At 41.8% G+C, this 19,330-nt stretch overlaps 1 protein-coding gene across 1 annotated transcript in view; it reads right to left on the reverse strand.

The window, feature by feature from the left end:
- Window positions 1-19,330, reverse strand: part of FNDC3B (fibronectin type III domain containing 3B) — a 182,610-nt gene that overhangs the window by 52,222 nt on the left and 111,058 nt on the right. Inside the window, exons 7-9 of the mRNA XM_019007844.1 lie at window positions 10,783-10,841; window positions 4,686-4,843; window positions 2,479-2,538 (exon numbers count right to left, since the gene is read on the reverse strand). Coding sequence (XP_018863389.1) covers window positions 2,479-2,538; window positions 4,686-4,843; window positions 10,783-10,841 — 277 coding nt within the window. The remainder of the gene's footprint in view (window positions 1-2,478; window positions 2,539-4,685; window positions 4,844-10,782; window positions 10,842-19,330) is intronic.

A 19,330-nucleotide genomic window follows, 5' to 3' on the forward strand; every position in this document is an offset into this window, starting at 1 on the left:
CTATTGCCAGGCTTCCACACACTGTGGTAAAATCCTCCTTGAAATACAACAAAAAAAAAAAAGGTATCAACTTTAATGCCTGGTTTACACTTGTTCCACATGTACCATGTTGAGTGCAGGTGTCTGTTGCTCTCCTTCCATGGCTACAATCTTCTCCTACAGAACTCAGGCATCAACATTTAGTGGCCCTCCATGGACTAGAACTAACACAGGTCAGCAACATTTCTGTGATTAACTAAAAATCTTCAAAGCAGATTTGATCTCAGGCAAATCCTCTATATGTCAGCACAGAACACACAATACCAAGTAATATGGGAAAGCAAATAGGATATAGTTGAGCACTTCCTCACGAGGTGCTTTTCTCTGAAAAAGTAATGACGTTATTTTTTCCCTTCACATTTTCCATGCAGTAAAAGAAAAGTGCAAATTGGATGTCTTCTACTCAAAAAAAAGTTCAGGCCATGACCAGACAATGACCTCTGAGTTGGCTGTAGCTATTGTGTGCCTGAATGCAGAGCTAAAGAAAGGGCAATTTCTGAATTTGTTTTCAGTAGATAAGAGTAATTTATGTACAATGGCCACCTACGTAGAATCAAACCTTCTGGGGGAGGCAGACAAGAACTGCTCTGGTGCTGCTTTACACATCACCTGTTAGCAGGCAGGAGCAACAAGAAATGCAATTAATTAATTGAGTCTGCATCTGGCAAGTGGCACATGTGTGTGCTGGAAACGAGCGTGGCCCAGCATCCAACACACACCACAAGGGAAATAAAACTGTGTGAAAACGAGCTCAAGGGGCATCTTCTGCAAGCCACTGAAACACTGAGCACAGAAACAATACACCTGGAGGGAAGCAGGTGGTGCTTCAGAGCAAACCAGGTTGTTCCAGGCTGTCCCAGGGCCCAGCAGGGCAGAAATGAGCACAAGCACCTTGTCCAGTAGAGACAAAGCCCTGAGAGATGCTGCCAAGGTCAAGGAGACCCAAGGCGATCTGCCCAGTAACTGCTGGCCCCATAAATTTCTTTACTCAACAGATTTATTTCTTCACAGCCATTAATACATAATGCAGGTTCAGTGAAGGAAAAAAACAAACCCAAAACTATGGTGGAAAGCAAACAGCCGGTGTTGCAGTGTCAGCTCACTCCACTACAAACAATGCTGCTGCTTTGCAAGTCTGACTTTTGTATTTAATCACACCTTTTCAAACAGAAGTTATTGTTAACTTTTCACAAACAACCTGTATTTTGGCAAACCTGCAAGAAGGTGGAGGGAACTGGAGATAGGGATGAAGAAGTCAGCCAAGACCTGGGGCAATTACGCACAACACCCCTAAAAATGACTGAGCCCTCAGCCCAGCTGTGCATGCTGACCTCTCTGGTGTTTGAAGTTGGCTTCAAAAAAGGTGTTCAATGCTTAGAAGGAAGCTCAGCAGTGTTTAACAACATTCTCCTTGTTACAATCCCTTTGCTGCTAAGGCCAAGACTCTGCCCCACTTGGGAGATGAATCTTTTCCTCGTTTATGAAAAGTTCCTTCTGGTCTTGAGCTTCTACTTGAAAAGTTCCTTTTAGGGCTCCACTAGAATCAATCTTTAAAAATAAAGACAATCTACAGTATCAGAGCTAGATGGACACATTTTTGTGTTGGATTTTTTGTTTTTTAGAGCTCAGAAGCAAGGTATTTGCTCTTTAAAGTTTTACAAACAGGTGCAATCTTGATGTGAAACAGTGTGCCAAACCTAACCCTTGTCTGGAAAAACACACAGGAGTGAAAGGATGTTTTTTTAAAAGGATAATGAGGGTAAGTGAACAGGAGGCAAATTCAAAGCCTTGGTTCATAACTGAAGTCTTTAAAAAAAAGCAACATGAGCAGGTAACACTGTTAAAACCACCAGAGAGCAAAACTAGAATGTGTTAATAGTTAATAAATGTGTAAAACACTTTCAGAATCAAAGAGAAATATGTTATGAAAATATCAGCACAGCTCAGTGTTGAGAATCCATTTTTTTCTTGGAATAAATGCTGAAGTGACTATGGTCAGATGGATCTGTATTCAGCAGATTTACTTCCCAAAGCGTGGCCTACTTATGAAAAAAGCATGGAGTGCTTTCAGTGTTCATGTTACAAGAGCTGAAGAAACACCAGTTGCTTGAGTCAAATTTTTAAATGACTTCAGATATCCTACTTTCATACATAAGCACTTCCAGGCCTGTTATCCATACAGAAATACAGATAAATAAACTTCTTTTGGCCTCTTACAACACAATGACAGCAACACAACAGAAGATACTGTTCAAAAAGCACTCTCACAGCCCAAGATAAAATCTATAATAAAATATTTAGAAACCACTGCAAAACACCTACAGAGGTGACCATTAAATACTTGAAGTATACTGTATATTTACTTTAAAATCTTTCACATTTATTCCCATCTAATTGAAGAGTTTATATTTAAGTGACATTCAAATGACGCTAACTCACCTGACATGATAATCTGTTGCTGGCCTAAGGTCCTTCAGGTGATATTCTAATTCTTCTCCACTGTAGGAAAGAAATCCAAACCCAACCAGTTAATAAATTATGAAAAGCAGTATCACACTTTGCACAGCTAGTGATTTTCTAGTGATATAATTTGAAGGAAGAAAAATAAACCCTTCAAAGAGAAACAGGAGCAAGGCACACACCAAAAATTTGTCAACACACTTCATGTTTCTTGAAAACTTCATGAAACTCCATATGCACAGAAGAACTACTCACACCAATTTATTCACTAAATATATGGGTTTATTTCAATGCTATCTTATACTTTGCTGATATTTGCATAAAGCTCATTGTGGTTTTCAACCCTCACGGAACTGAAAAGAGCAAAACCCAAACATTATTGTTGTAGTTCCTGTATATTCCCTATTCAAAATACTTTATACAAAGTGACCCATTGAACTTCAGAGGGAGAAGCAGAGTTTCTTGCACAACTGTTTCACTTATTGCTTTCTCCTCCAGAGCCACATCTCCCTGTGAGGACCACAGCAAGAAGACATTTAATTAACGCCCAAACAGCTGGACCCAGCACTCTTTCAATACCAAGACAACTTAAAGCAAAGTGTTTTAGACATTTTAAGAAAAAAACAGCATACAATCTATTAATTTCAAAAGCAGCCAACATAGTTAGGGCTATTCTTTTTCCTTCTGGCTTGTTTGCTGGTAAATGAACACTGGGCTCAGTCATGTGTTGCCAAATCTGTGAAGATTAAGGTACGGGTCAGTGCTTAATAAGTAATAGCCACCTCATGTAAGAGCTTGGCTTATTCATGATTTTATTAAAATATGGGAAACAAGAAAGCTCTCAATTTAGCATAAAGAAATATTTCATAGCTAGCTGGACAAATACAGGGAGATGTCTCAAAATCAATAGAAACAAAATCCACCAGAAAGCACATGCCTGCTGGGTTGCCAGAAATCCACCAGAAAGCCTTCTATTTTTTATTTCATATAATACAATGCTCTGCAAATCCAGTTTTTCCCCTCTGAAATGAGTGCACCTCCTTCCAAAGACAATGTATTCAACATATTGCAGACTCTCTTCTGCCTATAGTAAAAACAATTACTGCTGCTCCTGATGGAACATACCACATCAAGCTAAAGGCTGTGCTCTGGCCAGCAGCAGGAGACACATCACCACCAGCAGCTTTAAAACAGATGCACAACATTTCACAACCAGGGGAAAATGTGCAACCATCAAGCACAAGAAGTACTAGAAAGTGTCCTTCCCACTTTAAACGCTCAGCAGAACACACTTGACTATGGAGATGCTCACACTGGCTCACTGACAGCTGCTGTAAATGCCAGAAAGAGTAAAATCAGGCAGCTTTTCCCTGGTTAATACACCCTTTTTGTATTATCCAAGACCTGCCTTCAGCATACCAAGAAGAATACCCTAATTCACAGGACATCTTAAAAAAGGAGATGCCTTGGTCTCAAGAGGTAATTCCTTAAATTCTCTATCACCTGGACTTTATTTAATGAGATTTGGGAAGGATTAGCTATTTCACAATAGCCAAGGTCACATCTCCAAATTCTCTTTCCTAGACGTCATTAGTGGGGAAAAAGAAAGGCATAACACCATATGTACTTGATCACAGAATGAGCTCAGAGGATCACTGCAAGGAGACACAGAGAAATCCCTCAGAACTTTTACTGAAGCCTGCTGAGAGCCAAGTATTTGGGTTTTTCTGGGGAGCCTCTGTAACCTACTGACTGCTGTACTCCCTCCTCTGCTCATCTAAGACACTACAAAGCAGCAAAGCCCTCACGTTTTTCCCGTTAGCTGAAATAACAAGATTTTACTGTTCTAAACTCTGTGAGTCCACACAAAACTACCCCATTAGGAAGACAGCTCTCCTGCCTGCACTGTGTACACAAAAGGTTTTGACATTTAGCATAGAAGAAAAAGTAACCTTTTCACTGGATCCTTTTCACAGGATCTGCCATGTGCCATGTGGGATGGGGTGGCAATTAGGGACCTTGGGACATGCACTCCACCAGCTCCCTGCAAGCTCCTCTGGAGAGGAAACAGGATGCTCAAATGTGCCTTTCTTCTGTGACTGATGGCCACGCCAGGATACAACCTGAAAAGCTCAGAGAATTTACTCCTAATTTTTTAAAAAAAGTATAAAAATGATGGTTTTTACCTGTAAATGGTCTTGTATTTTCCATCCCTCCCTTTATCTGATAAGGCAACCTCGTAGGTACAGGTGTAAGGCAAACCATTGTTGTGTCTATCTGCATTGAGAAGGCCAGTGGGAGGTGACCAGGAAAGCAAAACCGTTCTTGCTTGGATATTTGTAACCTATAAAAGAAACATCAGTTACTTGAAATCTGAGGAAAAAACACTATTCTGTAAGCATTTGCTTTTTGCTTGCGTCTTCACAATCAATTTCTTACAAAATAGAAATTTCAGAGCTAGAGTTGGAAAGTAAAGGGTCAGAAATGATCGACAACACAAACAAAAACACAGATTGAGGGCAAAAAGTGATCTCTAACAGATGAGAAATACAGAGAGGTTCCCCTGCAGTGAAGTGGCTGGTCACTGTCTGAGCATCCAGCAAAGGATGTCTCTTCTGGAGGTACCTGCTGCTGTGGCCATTCCCAGAAGGGAACTGGAAACTAAGTGGAACCAAGGCTTTACCCTATACATCATTTTATTCGCCATTATTTTTCTAAAGTTTTTGTTGGGGAGCTTTTTCAATGTAACTCTGATGGCTTTTTCAGTCATCCTGCTCCTTCTTGCCACTTGAAACCATAATAACTCAACAGCAAATAAGTAGATAAACCCAATTCATCCCAAAACTTTATGCTGGTGCAAAAGAACAAGGGAAAATAATAATAGAAGTCCAACCTGTCAATTAAAAACTACATTGCAAATCAATCACTTTGTGCCCTGATAGAAGGACTGTGTGTGATCTGCAGTCACCACTGAGTGCAACAACTGTGGCAGAGGGGTGAGGAATCTTTTCTAATAAAACATGGAAAAAGTACCTCAAACTCCTGCACCAAACCAATTTTATCACCCCACCAGTGCCCCTGTATTCTTCTGGAGAGCCAGGTTCATGCAGCTTACAGAACTAGCATCACCTTGCTCACCAGGAGAGCCACTGGCACATCAGCTGGACACAGCCAACAGCAGCTTCCCAGAGAGCAGCCTTTTCTTATCAGGCCAAGAAAGAAGAATAAAAAATCCCCCCTGCCACTGTGTCAAAAGAAAAAGAAATAAAAAGCAAGAGCTGCACTGGTTATCTGGGAAAGGCAGCATATTTTCACACAAGCCTGCTGAAATATCCCAGAGAAACCTCAAAGCCTCCAGAGCCTCAAATGCTCTGCCACCAACTCTCCACTTTCCATCATGAAAATAAAAGGTGTTTTTCCTTCTTAATTGCAGTGAAATTTGTTGCATAGGAAAAATACAGAATATAAACCCTCAGTGTTTGATTCCTCCATATGGAGGCTAACAAAAAAATATTATTTATATATTCACTACATCTATAATTTTGACAGCTTTTTGCAACACAAAGAGCAAGATGTTGTTATTTCAGAAGGTGTGACATGAATGCTGCAGGTGCTCAGTTACACATTTCCTAACTTTTATTGAGACAAGTGAAACCCCTTACCCACAAATTACTTGGGAATGAAGTACTAGCAGTCAGCTTTCAGGGACTGCCTGTTTACAAATCCAGCTTCTGGATAACTTTAGACATTAGAGAATATTTACCTTCTCGTGTGGAAACACATTGCTTCCAGCTGATGAGCACTGCAATTGTTGTGTCTGATACCCATATATCAACCAGATTCTTTCTGAGCAAGTCATAAATCTGTTTGTAACAGCCTGACAAGTAGGTGACACCATGAAATGTCTCATCATAAACACCATGATCTCAAAAGTTAGAGATTTTAATTTATAGCAGTCTTGCCAAAAGAAGAAAACCTTTGTTCAACCTAATGTAAAAAATAAGTTTTAAGGAAAGAAGGTTTAAGTAGTATTAAGCTTTCTTTGTAAAAAAACATCGATGTGCAAACTATTTTCTGAATTTTCATGGCATTTCTTGCTTTCATGGCATTTTCTTATTGTATTTTTGATGAAATCAGTGTTTATTTTAAAATCTTGGAGCAGTTAACCCTGATACTGGCTAAAATACCTTATAAAAATCTTGAATGATTCAAGTGTGACAAGTAATTAATTTTTTTGAGATATACATGTATATGTATATACACACATGTATGTAAATGAAACTGCAGTAAAGATACTTAAGAGCTAAAAATCTGCATTTAAAATAATATTTTGATCAAAAAACTGATTAACAAGATCCAAATACATTTTAGGGGTTTTTTTAACAGACATTACTACTATGCCAGCTCAGCCCATCAACATGCAGTTTCTTTTATTATGGAAATATGCTTGCATAATTGTTTTTCATAAATTCAGACAGACTTGGAGTTGGAGGCATGATATCCTGCCAATGTTCTATTGAAATGTTTTTCTCTATGACTACTCCCAAGGACACACGTATATATTCCACATACGGCAAAACTCTGGCCCTCCACGAACTTCAGCAATCTGTAAAAAGTTAGGTCTTGGGTTTCTTAAAAGAAGAGAAAGTATCTTGTGGGCTAGCTGCTAGAAACTGTCAGACTGTTACTCTGAAGCCAGCACACAGAGGATAAAAGTCCAAACCCAGTTGCTAAGCTGCTCCAGCTACACCATTAATTTCAGAGGGAAGGAGCACCCGGAGTGGCTGCTGGCTGCCTTGGAGCTCGTAGGTACACAGCAACTGCTGCTGGAGGTTTAAAAATAAACACCAGAAATTGTTAAATACCAGTCTTAGCTGCACTGAGCACACACAGCAAATGTAGGAAAGCAAGTGAGGGGTCACTGTCTGCGAGATAAGTCAGAAAAGGCAAATCTATTCCCTCCCTGGGCTGTGCACGTCAGCTGGGAATGGATTTATTTGTGTGGCTGGAGATAAACCTACCTGCTGCTCCCTGACCAACAGGCTGATACCATATCACAGTCACCTGCCAATATCTCCTTTCATGGCCAAAGCCACCACTTCATTTATCAAGGAACTCCTACCTGGAGCACGAAGCACTACCTTTGCTGTGAAAAAAGCTAAGTTAAATAAATGGGGTTATGATATGTTGAGAATAACAAGCAGGGATTTGTAAAACAGTTCAGTATCTTTACCTCCAACTTTTCTAACTTATACAAACACCTTTCCAAAAGTACAGACCTGGACCAGCCCTCTCCACACTGTGAGGAACAGCCCAGCTACCACCACAATGGTGGGGTTAATGGCCCTTCTGAACTGGCAGAGAGAAATACTTCACCATCAGTAAAAAACAGCTTATTTTTCATTAATGGTGCACTAGTTCCATCTGACAAAATATAAGCAGCCAGAGCATCTCCTCCCAGGCTGGGCAGGTAAACCTTTGTGCTGCCTCTGAGCTCCCCCAGCCTGTCTCATCTGTCCCCAAAATCACTGTGCTTGATTTGAAGAGGGCTGGCTTGGCCTTTTGAGCTGAGACCTAACAAAAGATTCTCCCACAAGGAGTTCTGTACGTCTGGTGAAAAGCACAGTTAATTAGTTTCTGAAAACTTCTCAGTTTACACAGTAAATGCCTCCTTTCTGCTCTATCAAAACTCGGTGGTGTAAATAATTATTCCATAAAAGCCCCTGGGAAAGAATCCAACTCCTGCACCACTTCAATAAGGTTACAAGACTGATGAGTATCGGTCCTTCCCGTCTTTCAGGTAATGAAAAATGTTTCTGTACAACTTTCATTATCTTTCAAATTCCGGGTTAGCATTCACAGGCATCGTGTGGTTCGGGGGCTCATTGTATGTGTGAGAACTACACTGCAAGCAACATTCATTTACTCCCTTGAGGGCATGCTTTGAAAGGCTTGGGGGTCAAATGAATTCACAGTTATTACTGGGTTGAGATTCTGCTTTTAAATTATGGCTGTAATCCTGCAATTTTAGGCAAAAACCCCAGTGATTAAATATGAGTTTCGCAGCAGAGCAAGTCAGCGGGAGCAGGCTGCCTTTTGGAAAGCCAGGCTGATGTTTGAGCTGTGGTTTGACAGAGCCCTGGTGATCCCCCATGGGCGGTGATGTCCCCCTGAGCCCCTTGGCTGTTGGATGCAGCCATTTCAGAAACCCAGAGTCAAGTTTCCCTCCCCTCACTGAGGTATTTGGTTCAGAGAACGCTTACTTTGTCCACGATAATGTGAATTAAAAACATATTTTAGTTGACACAAAACCATGGGGGATTAAAAGCAAAAGGTGCCTTTTAAAATTCTGGCTGTTAAAGGGGCAAAGCTCTGATTAAATTTACAGCTTGGCTGCACATCTCTCAAACAGGCAACAATATTTATTATTGAAAACAGACCCTTCATGAAGTAATAATTTTAAAAGTGTGTGTATTTTGTACTCAGAGAGCCACCTGTATGATCCAGACCCCTCCCAGTGATAGCTCTCCTGCAGGAGTTTCTCACAAGGCTAATCCCCTTGGATGGCTTCATCACTCCATGGATGGAGGGAGCTGCCCACTTGGAGAAATCAAATCCTTGTGCTGCAGACCCAGCATCACCCCCTTGCCACTGACTCACCACTCTGCTCTCTTGCTTTGCAGAATTTCTTTCTTCACTGATGTTTTCCTGTACATTGTTTTATTTTTCACTTGTAAATGCATAAGATTTGCCAAGAAACATGACCAAGATGACTATTTATGCATAATATGATGTATTTCTATCAGATGTAATACTGACTAAACACAGACAGAATCATTCACAGAAATTCATGATTTGTGAGAGTCCTGTGAGTTTAATTACTCACAAATGTCAAAGTTACAGAGAGAGAATAATAGATAATCTCCAACATCACCTCAGTAAATGTCATTATTATTGAACCAGCATTTGCCATGGTTTAGATTTTTTTTTAATCTTATTTTTGGTATGATTAAAGGAAGATTATTTTTGTCTTATTTTTTTTTTTTTGGTCTTTGCTTCTTTCTGCTTTAAAGGTTCTGGTTACCATAAATCTAATTGTACAGATCTCAGAATCCTGCAAATTGCTCTAATAGCTTCTCTTCCTATCTCTAAAGATAAAAGTATGAAACAACACATTTTTCTTGCCAGCTCTCTGGATCTTTGTAAAAGCACTTGGCTGTGGCTATTGACCAGATGAGTAACATTCAGGTGGTCCCTGGTATGAAAATATTGACTCCCTCTGTACAACAAATGAGCTTAATTCTGTGCTAAGTGCACTTAACCAGCTCCTGCCCATGCCAGGACACCAGCACCTACTGATGGAGCAACTTAAGACCAAACACCTCTTGTATTTATTCAGAACAAAAGCACCCATGAGGAGAGAGTCCAAAAAATAAAACTCAGCCTGTGCTCACACCTGACTTTCCCTGAGCTCTGCCTCTTCTGCAGCCAAGGCTCCCACTGCAGAATGTCTCTGCACCAGCCTCTATCAGCTGAACCAAATCTTCCCATGAGCCTCCCACCATTATTTTTTATTTAATTGCTTATTTGTGCCCTGTCTCTCCAGCTGGACAGAGAAAGGCCTGAGCTCTGGAGAGAAATGGAGAATGCTTTGGGATTTCTGTCTCTCCCTGCCCCATGACTGCTTCTTCCAGTGCTGGCCTGGACCATTCATTCAGACCTACAGTGCTCTTCTGGCTTTCATTTGACACACCAAACTAGAAAAGAGCTTACAACCAGATTTCTTAATAACCTCACCTGACTGCAGTCACACTCAGCATTAGGGTTATTTACAGGGTGATTCAATTCCATCATAATTTACAGGCTTTTATGGCTCAGACAAACACAGACTACAGTAATTTGCCATTGAATAATAGAATTAGTTTAATTTAATCATGATTAAAGACATAAATTGCTCATGACAAAATTAAACCCAGGGGAGGTGGGGGGTAAGAACTGTGCAAGTCACCCCAGTGCATTGAGTTCCCCATTACAGTATGAATACTGGGAACTGTCCTCTGGAAACAGACAACTGGTGCAATTCCTGGAGTGGGTAGGGCCCTCAAACACCCATGAGCACAAAAGATCCTTCAGATTTAATCCCAGTAAAATGAGTTAGTGGCAACAATCTACTAAGGGGAAAAAAATCCGAGGTGCTCCCCTGTGAAATCACAGTATTTTGTGACACAATCTACTTCTCATATTTGCTATTGTACATCTGTGTGGCAATTTGGGTTCACATACCTGTGGTTTCTCCATTCCAGAAAGAATGTCTTGAACCCTTTTTGTTTCTGAATCAAATTCTGTAAAATAGAGAATGTGGAAAGAGGAAGAGAAATAAATTACCGAAATTAAACAAAAAATTCAGTTACATCAATAATTCTTTTGGCATTTCTAAAAAGGGAAGGGAGACAGACATTACCTGCATATGAGCATCAGCTGCCTTGTGAATTTAAGGCATGCAGTTACATGGATTAGTATTAAAAAAATTAAAAGATAAAAAGGAGGGAATGAAACTTCCAGTAATTGCAGATACTCAGAAATGTGAGGCTGTTTGTAGAGGTGTCCTCCACAAGCAGTGCCATTAATTGTGATCTGCATTCAGAGAGTAAAACCACCCTGTTTCCAGAACTCAGCTGTGAAAGAAGCCCAGGAGTTTCTCAGTTCCTGCTGAACCTAACCCTGGTTTGTTAACCCAGCCCACCCTCACTCCAGACTCAGACTGGGCTGCCCACCAGGGCTCTGGAGAGGACAAATGTCCTTGTCCCATGCAGGGAAAACCCAGGGGAGCCACACAGGTACCTGCCCTGAGCCCCAGCACCCACCTGTCCTTACACTGGGTAATGCCCAAAGCTCTTTTACAGCCGCCTTCCAACTGTGGAGGCAATAAAGTGATACCAGGCAAATTCCAAAGTCTGTCCAGCAGCAATCCATCCTCCCTGCCTGAGCCTTGTGCCTGGTACAGCAGCTCTTGCAGGGGCTACACAGAGGTACCCACAGGCTGTGAAATGCTCCCCCTAAATCAGAGGGATAATTGTGCAGAAGGTGCTGCAGAGGCCATTCCTCTGAGCAGTGGAATCAGCCTTTCCCTCATCCTCCCCCCTCAAAACAATCTTGAGGTAAAACACCAGCTTAGAGTAATGAGGTGACACAAAGCAGCTTTATTCCTTTTGGACGACAGCACAGAGAGGCCTCACTTTCCACTACAGTATTCTCTAATGGAAAACTAGGAACATATTTTCCTGTTTTTTGGATTTTTCTTTTTTAAAATGTTAATGCAAAAAGTTTGCTCACCAAAGGAGAAGAACATATCTCACCTAAAGCAAAATGAGCCAGATGTGCTTGGCATAGGAAGCAAAAAACATTAATAAACAGGTGGGATCAGATCAACAGCTTTCACTAATGATTCCCCCAAAAACCTGACCTACTTCTCGGAGCCCAAGAATGTGTCTTTATTTTTGTCTGTGACCTGCTTTAAAAAAAGTAGATCTTCTTTTTAAAAATTCCATGTGCTTGACTGCCAAAAAATAGAACTGGCTGAATGCTGATGGCAGAATTCCAGTGTAAATGCCCATCTCTCCCTACAAGAATGCACCTTGGTGTGGACTGGGAATGACAGATCTCCTGCTGCACACATTCCTGGATTCCTTTTAGTCTCAGCCACTTGGAAAAGAAAGGAGTAGTAATATTTCAGGAGAAGTTGAGGATAGCAAGGTTGTTTTTTTTCCATAGCAGATAACCCTCAGAGTGTATTATAAAGAGCATAAACCAACAGGATTGAGCCAGAATATGATAATACTGATTTCAAAATTACACAGATGGACTAAAATGTCTAAGGAAAAGGCTGAGATGCTGATCCAAGTGAACATGTCAGAATTTCAGGTGTTTCAGAATGCAGGGCTCCTTTCAGCTCCAGTAGAGAAGCTGAACTGTGCCACAAAAGCCTGGAGCCAGATCTGCACACTGTGGAGATCCTGCAGGCTTATCTCGAAGGGATGCTAATCAGAAGCAGCTTCTGCAGCTCTGAGTGTAACAAAAAAGCTGCTACTATTTTATCAAAAGTTTATGGTTATTATGTCACCCCTAATTACAACCCCCAGAAGCTGAGCGTGAATCACTCTCAACCTTAAATCCCAAACATGTGGACTGAATTTTCTTTCCTCTCTCTGCTTTCTAGCAAAGATGCTCTGTCACACTGAGCAGGAGAAAAAAAAAAACAAACCCTGAAGCCCAAAGAAATCTTATTTCCCTCTCCCAGGAAAGGTGATTGCTTTGTACAGTTACTGAGTCCTCCCACCCTCTGCAGGTCAGGGCTGAGGGCTCAAACTGCCCCAGGCACAGGAACTGACTCCAAGGCTTAAGGGAGGTGGGTATGCCAAGCAAATAAATAATAATTTAATTACTTCAACCAGACTTCTCAATGAAGTGTCCTACTCAGGGAATTTTTTACATTAGTATCCCAACTATGTATCTTGTTCACACAGAGAAGGCTCTGGGCACCAGATACAAAAGCCCTGGGTTATTACAGACATGTGGACATTCATGTGGTCAATATGGACATTTGTGTGGTCAATATGGACATTTGTGTGGTCAATATGGACATTCGTGTGGTCAATATGGACATTCATGTGGTCAATATGGACATTTTTCACCAAGTGTTTATACAGATTAGCTGGAGGTGGAAGACAATTCTTCTTCAAAGACTTTGGGGAGAGGGAGAGAGGGAATGGGATACATGTAACAAATAATGACCTGTGAAAATAAAGCAAATATTAAAGGCAGAAAGCAATAAACACCCACATGCAACATCTGTAACAGCATCAGAGAACACTGCAGGTTCAAAGGGGACCTCAGGAGTGGTTATCAAGAATTACAGTATTTAAAATACTTAGTTTCCCATTTCAAGAGCCATAAAAAAAAAATCTTGGGCTTCTATGGATGGCTGACTTCCTTTCTGTAATAAATATGATTATTCACAGTCTCCTGAGCTAGACTAAGCTAAGGAGAACGAAACCTATCCCAAATCCCTCTCTCAGCAGGGAAGTTGCTCTGACTTGCCAATCTCTCTGAGTATCAAGCTCTACATCTTCCTTCCAGGCCAACAAAGAGTAGAAAGCCTGCTGAAATAGAAGACAATAGAGAAGGAAAGAAACCATCTGATATGCTCTCTCTGGTAACACAGAGCTGCTGGAGGGCCTTTCCTCCTGGCTCTCTGCTGTTACTCAGCAGCTACCAAGGACTGCACCTCAGATTAGTTCACTGGAGCATTCAGGGACAAGCAGCATGAGCATCTGCTGGACATCACAGATGCAGTGGTGGGAGAGTGGGCAAGAACAGCAGCAAGAAATGGGCAGGTCTTGATGTGTAACAGGCAGTTCAAAAAAAACTTCCTAGAACTGCTCAGGAAAGGTGGTGGGTGGCATGGTTCACCTACCTGGGACTAACTGTCCCTGAATAACAGACAGTTATACATTTCAATCCTTGTCCCTTCCTCTCCCTGAGCTGACTGAGCACTGAGTATCTGCCAGGAAGACAGAAAATCTCTATGTCAACTCCCCAAAACCTGGGGCTTGCAGAGACAGGCACCAGGAGCTGCTTTCCCCTGTTGCCATCGGGAACAGAAGCTCAGTCACATCAAGAGCCCAACTAACACTTCAGGTCGTTGTCCCATTTTAACTTTTCCTCTCAACATCTGTTCTCCACATCTGTCATGGCAAAGCTCTTCCTCCTAGGAGGAAGCTGGGGGTGGGGATGAATTCCTTGTGAAAGCTCAATGGGGTCCTCTGAGGGACAGCACAAAAATCTGACTTACCCTGCTAATCTCACTGTCTGAGAGATATTACAGCACTCCCAAACTACAGCATTAGGTTCTAATTCCCAGGCTGTGGGTTCTTTAGCTTCAGACTAATCTTTTATTGCAGAAAAGCCAGATGAAAGACCTGGACCACATCAAGTCCTCTCTTCTTCCAGAGTTTTGAATCATAAATAAAACTCTGTAGATACAACCAGGAGTAAATGCCCCTAAAAATTAAACACTTTCTCAGCAGCTGTTTGGTGCTAACAGGGTTTCAGTGTCAAGTCTTGCTGAACTAAAGCCTTTTATTCTATGCTTCTGTTAGCCTGTGTCTATGTTCCTTTCTGCACGTACAGCACAAATATAATTTTCAGACCTTTCCAACCATACTTTTAAAACACCAAGCACAGCTTTAAAAAACAGGGGAAAAAATGTCAGTTCAAGGTAAGTTTGAAGTTTCCATCAATAGTTTACATGTTTGCATGAACAGCAGCTGTGTATGTAAATGGTTTGAAATAGCTAAAAGCTCTAAACTAATTAAGATTTTCCCATTGCAAATACACATTTTAGGTTTGTTCTGCATTCTTTCCTTCGAAGAGAGGAAAAGGTCCAGCTCAAGACTTAGCTTCTGGCCACAGAAAGTATTTACTGTTTCAACAGCCTTTCCATTCCAAGGGAATGACATCAGCACTAGCACTTTGCAAACTCTAATTCTCAAGCAGAGCCCCATGCTCACAGATATGCCAGTCATAACATGACATGCTTTCTCAGAATTTGTTCCAGATTTATCGGGGCTGTGACCAGCTTTAATGCTGGGAAAGATCTTTCATCAGTCACGTACAGCACAACCTACAGCCCCCGAGAAAATGAACTCTTCAAAACACAGCCCAGCTCCTTTGTGAGCTGCCTGCCGATGTCAAAGCTTAAGATACCAAGAAGAACACATACAGACTTCCAGGGAGTTACAGAAATACAAGTTAATGAGCTCCTTGTACAAGAACAAACCTAAAGCTGCAGATGTCACGCAGCAGCTGAGTCACAGGAGCAGAGGGGATGTGACACAGTCACCGAGTCCATCCTCCTACACTGAAACACAATCATCTATACCCAAATCATTTCTCTGAGATGGCTCCCTACCCAATTTTCCAAAATAAATGACAATTAAATAAATGACCTCCTGCCCCATGATCATGTAATCTCCAAAGTTCTCAGCTAGGCGAACTACCACATCTAACTCCTCATGACAGGGCAGATCATCTGAACTCTCCCTGCTGCATCTGAAACTTATTCCTTCCCTCCTGTACATCTGCCCCAGGAGAGTTCATCACCCCTTTCTTTGTTGCCACCTTTCATGTAATTGCAGGGATTTCTTCCTTGAACAAAACAAGGTCATTTCTCCACATCTGTCTTTACTCTGCCATGATTTTGGAATTGGTCTCCATCCTTCTGGAGATGTGGCACAGCCCTGCCCACCACGTTCCAGCTCAGGTCCTGGCAGCACCAAAACTAAGGACCCACTTACAGAACTTGCTTAGAAGTTTCCTCTTCTCTTTGTCTACAGAATAACTTGACTCTTGGGGTTTGTAATCTCCTATTCCTCCCTGAACTACCACCTAATTAAAAAAAACCAGCAGTTTGAGAACAACTAGCTGCAGTGCAGTACATGGATCTTGCTTTGATCACAAACCCTTACTTTGAAGGCCATTACAGAGCTCTCCTCCTGTCTTGTCCTCCTTCCCTGACCCATCAAGCACTCTCAACCCTATCAGATCCTGATATGGACTATAATTTAATAAACCTCAATCCTTATTCCATCCTTCAAGCCCTTAATGAAAATATTGAATAAAATTAGACCTAGGACAAATTCCTGTCTAATCCAGTTTGATGCAGCTCTCCAGTCTGTCAGGGAGGCAGCCCAGGACAGGGCAGGGTCATGGATAAACTGCCAGGCTACTGCTGGCTGACAGATGTGACACTGGGAAGGGCAAATCCAGTGTCACACCAAACACACAGGGCTTTCAAAACTCAGCCCAGCACCACTTCCCTGCTGGGCAGAACAGGGAGCCCTTCAGAATAAAAAACTCATGAAAAAAAATTATATTCAAAACAGTCAATCACATCAGGTGAACCTGTAATACACCAAGGAAAATTATTAATTAAGCCTGGACAAGATTTCTAAATGTTAAATATTTCCAATTTCTGTTCATTACATGAAAGCTAATAAAAACCACCAATGATAAAACACAACTGTGGCTCCTCTGACAAAGGTAGAGAGATTGATGCTATCCAACTTTAGACACAATAGTTAAAACATGTTCTAATTCTTTAAAAAGTGCTGTGCATGAGCGTATCGCAATTTTTTCATTTCTAAGTGCCTTCCCACTGTTGCTATCTGATTTCTCCTGCTAACATTCTTCAATTAATGTCTAGGAGCTTATCCTTCATTATTTATCCTTAAAGACCTAACCATATATAGATAGCAGAAAAAAACCAAAAAAACAAACAAAAAAACCAACCAAAAAAAAAAACCAACAACCAACCCCAAGTCACTCCCTGAATAATTGAATGCAAATAGAACAAACTCCCTATATAAAATCTAGAAAGGCGTATTTTCAGATCTAAAATCAGAAAAATCAGCTCTCTAGTCATCCTGATTCACTGGGACAATAAAGCAAAGGATAACTGAAGTGCTTTGCCTCAACACCCCTGTGATTTAGGCATGAATTTAATCCCACGCTTCAGAGATGTCCTGGCCACAGTTCACATCTACTGACCTGCTAGTTTCACCTTGACTGCTTCACTATCCTATTGTCCATGGGACAGAATACTCCAAAATACCTGGAGTGCAAATTCACAGCTCATCCTTCTTTAACCAAAGGCTGTCACATGGATCAGGTCAGACATGAAAGCAGCCAGATGTACATATTGAAGTCACCTGGGCTAAAAAGTGTTTCAAAAATAAATGTAAAGGTATCCAATCCTCCCTGCCCCCCGTTATTGTCTGATCTATGTTTTTCATTGGGGTGAAAGAAAATGAGATCAATAGCAACCAGCAAGGGAAATAAAAGCCTGGATGCAAGGGACAAATGGAGGGTAAGCGATGTGTTGGGTTTGTTTTTCTCTGCTTCTTCGCTGCTACTGCTGGAAGACAGCAAAAACAACTCCTACTTTACTGGCTGGAGATCTGAGTGAATTCCTACTGTGAACAGGCAGTTGGTCCATTAGAAGGCAGAAAAGGGCTTTCTTAGTAAAATACAGCAACCCCCCATCTCCATCACATACATTTGACATCTTGAGCAAGCGCTTTGTACGTCTCCCAAAGCAGATAACAGAGGCAGTGCACTGTGGATGGCTGCAGCTGGCTGGGTTTGAAGGAACACCAAATCAAACAATGACATAACCCACAGAAACAGAGGAAGCCCAAGCTGAATCTGCTGGAACAACAAACCACTTACACACAGGACCTCCTCTTGGAGAGCTCTCTTTTCATCATTTCGACCTGCTTTAGCTTATTTTCTGTGTCAAAATATTTTTCTTTTTATTTTCAGCAGCTTCCCTTTGCTATTCTGTTACAGCAGCTCACGCATGTGGGCTTGGGAAGACAGTAAAGGCTTTGCAGATAAACCAAGCAGTGTCCACCCCTCCATCTTTTGGTCAAGTATTTGACTAAGAGACTGAAAGTCCCTCCTAAAACTTTCCTGGAGTTCCTGACTCCCCCTTTCCAGGTAGAAGGGTAATGTTTTGTTCTCACCACCAGCTTTACCAACAAACACTAACCATTTCCTAGGAACAATGACCTTCACACTCCTCGGAGTTTTGTACAATAGTTGGGATGCATGGAATTTCCTTACACTTAGTTCCTTCCATTTATTTCTGTGCTGCTTCATGCTTTGTCCCTCTCATTTCTCCTCATTCCCCATGACTGCCTGTCCAGCCTTTGCCACACTCAGGGGTTGTTCTCCAGGCTGAGGAACCCAGTGGTTATTCAGGAGGGGATGCAAGTTCTGCAGAGCTGCACCTTGCTGTCACCAGTACCCCAGGTGACATGGCCATAAAAACTCCACAGGCTTCCCCAGCCCAAAGCAGGAGCAGGGGATGGTCAGCAGCATGGCTGAGATACCCACGCTTCTTAAAATGTGACACTGGCTCAAAAGGATGCCTGGCAGCAGCCATGAAATTACACCATCAGGCATTTAGAGAGAGATTTCCTCTCCATAAGAAAAGGTTCCCCTCAGTCCTGGCACCTGACTGTCACAGCCAGGCAAAGCAGGAGCCTGAGCATCATGAACACACAGTGAAAGGAGGCTCACAGCTCCTCCCTGCACTGACAAAAGCACAGGTTTGGCAGCACCAAGGATTAGTCTTCTCTTCCCAAGTGGCTCACTGACAGCTCCACTGCATCCCATCACAGGCGTGGCTTTGTCTCTGTCACTCCTGAGTGTCCCTGCTGGGACAGAGGTGAGTCCTGCACTCCCCAAGAACTGAGGTGGAAAGCACAATTCCTAATGAACACAGAGTGACAAGTCTCCAGTGTACCAGTCTGGCCTTTAAAATCCTGTATCTGATGCCCCATGCCAATAAGGAAATATTTTTCTCTGAACTACCATCCCCAGTGTAAGGGAACAATGGCACCAGTATTGAACACAAAATAAAACTTACTTCTTCTTGATGTTCAAAAATAGGACCATAGGCAATTCTGGCCATAAAACCCTTTGCTAATCTGCCTATTACACAATAAGAGCATTTTCCTGATCAAACACAAAACTAGCAAAATAACCTGCAGAACTGCATATTTGCACAGAAAAACAATCACACAGCACAGCCAAAACAGACTCCACAGGAGTTCCAAACTTGCTGGGGATTAAACAGAGCACTTCAGCCAAAATTAACAACTTCCTTGGCAGTGAACCTCATAAAGCCACTGAGTTTGCTACAACAATAGGAAGGCAGCAGAGCACTTCCCCAGTGCAGAGGCACAGCAGAACCCATCAAGAACTA

This window comes from Parus major, chromosome 9 (assembly GCF_001522545.3).
Source record: "Parus major isolate Abel chromosome 9, Parus_major1.1, whole genome shotgun sequence".
Classification (NCBI taxonomy): Eukaryota; Metazoa; Chordata; class Aves; order Passeriformes; family Paridae; genus Parus; species Parus major.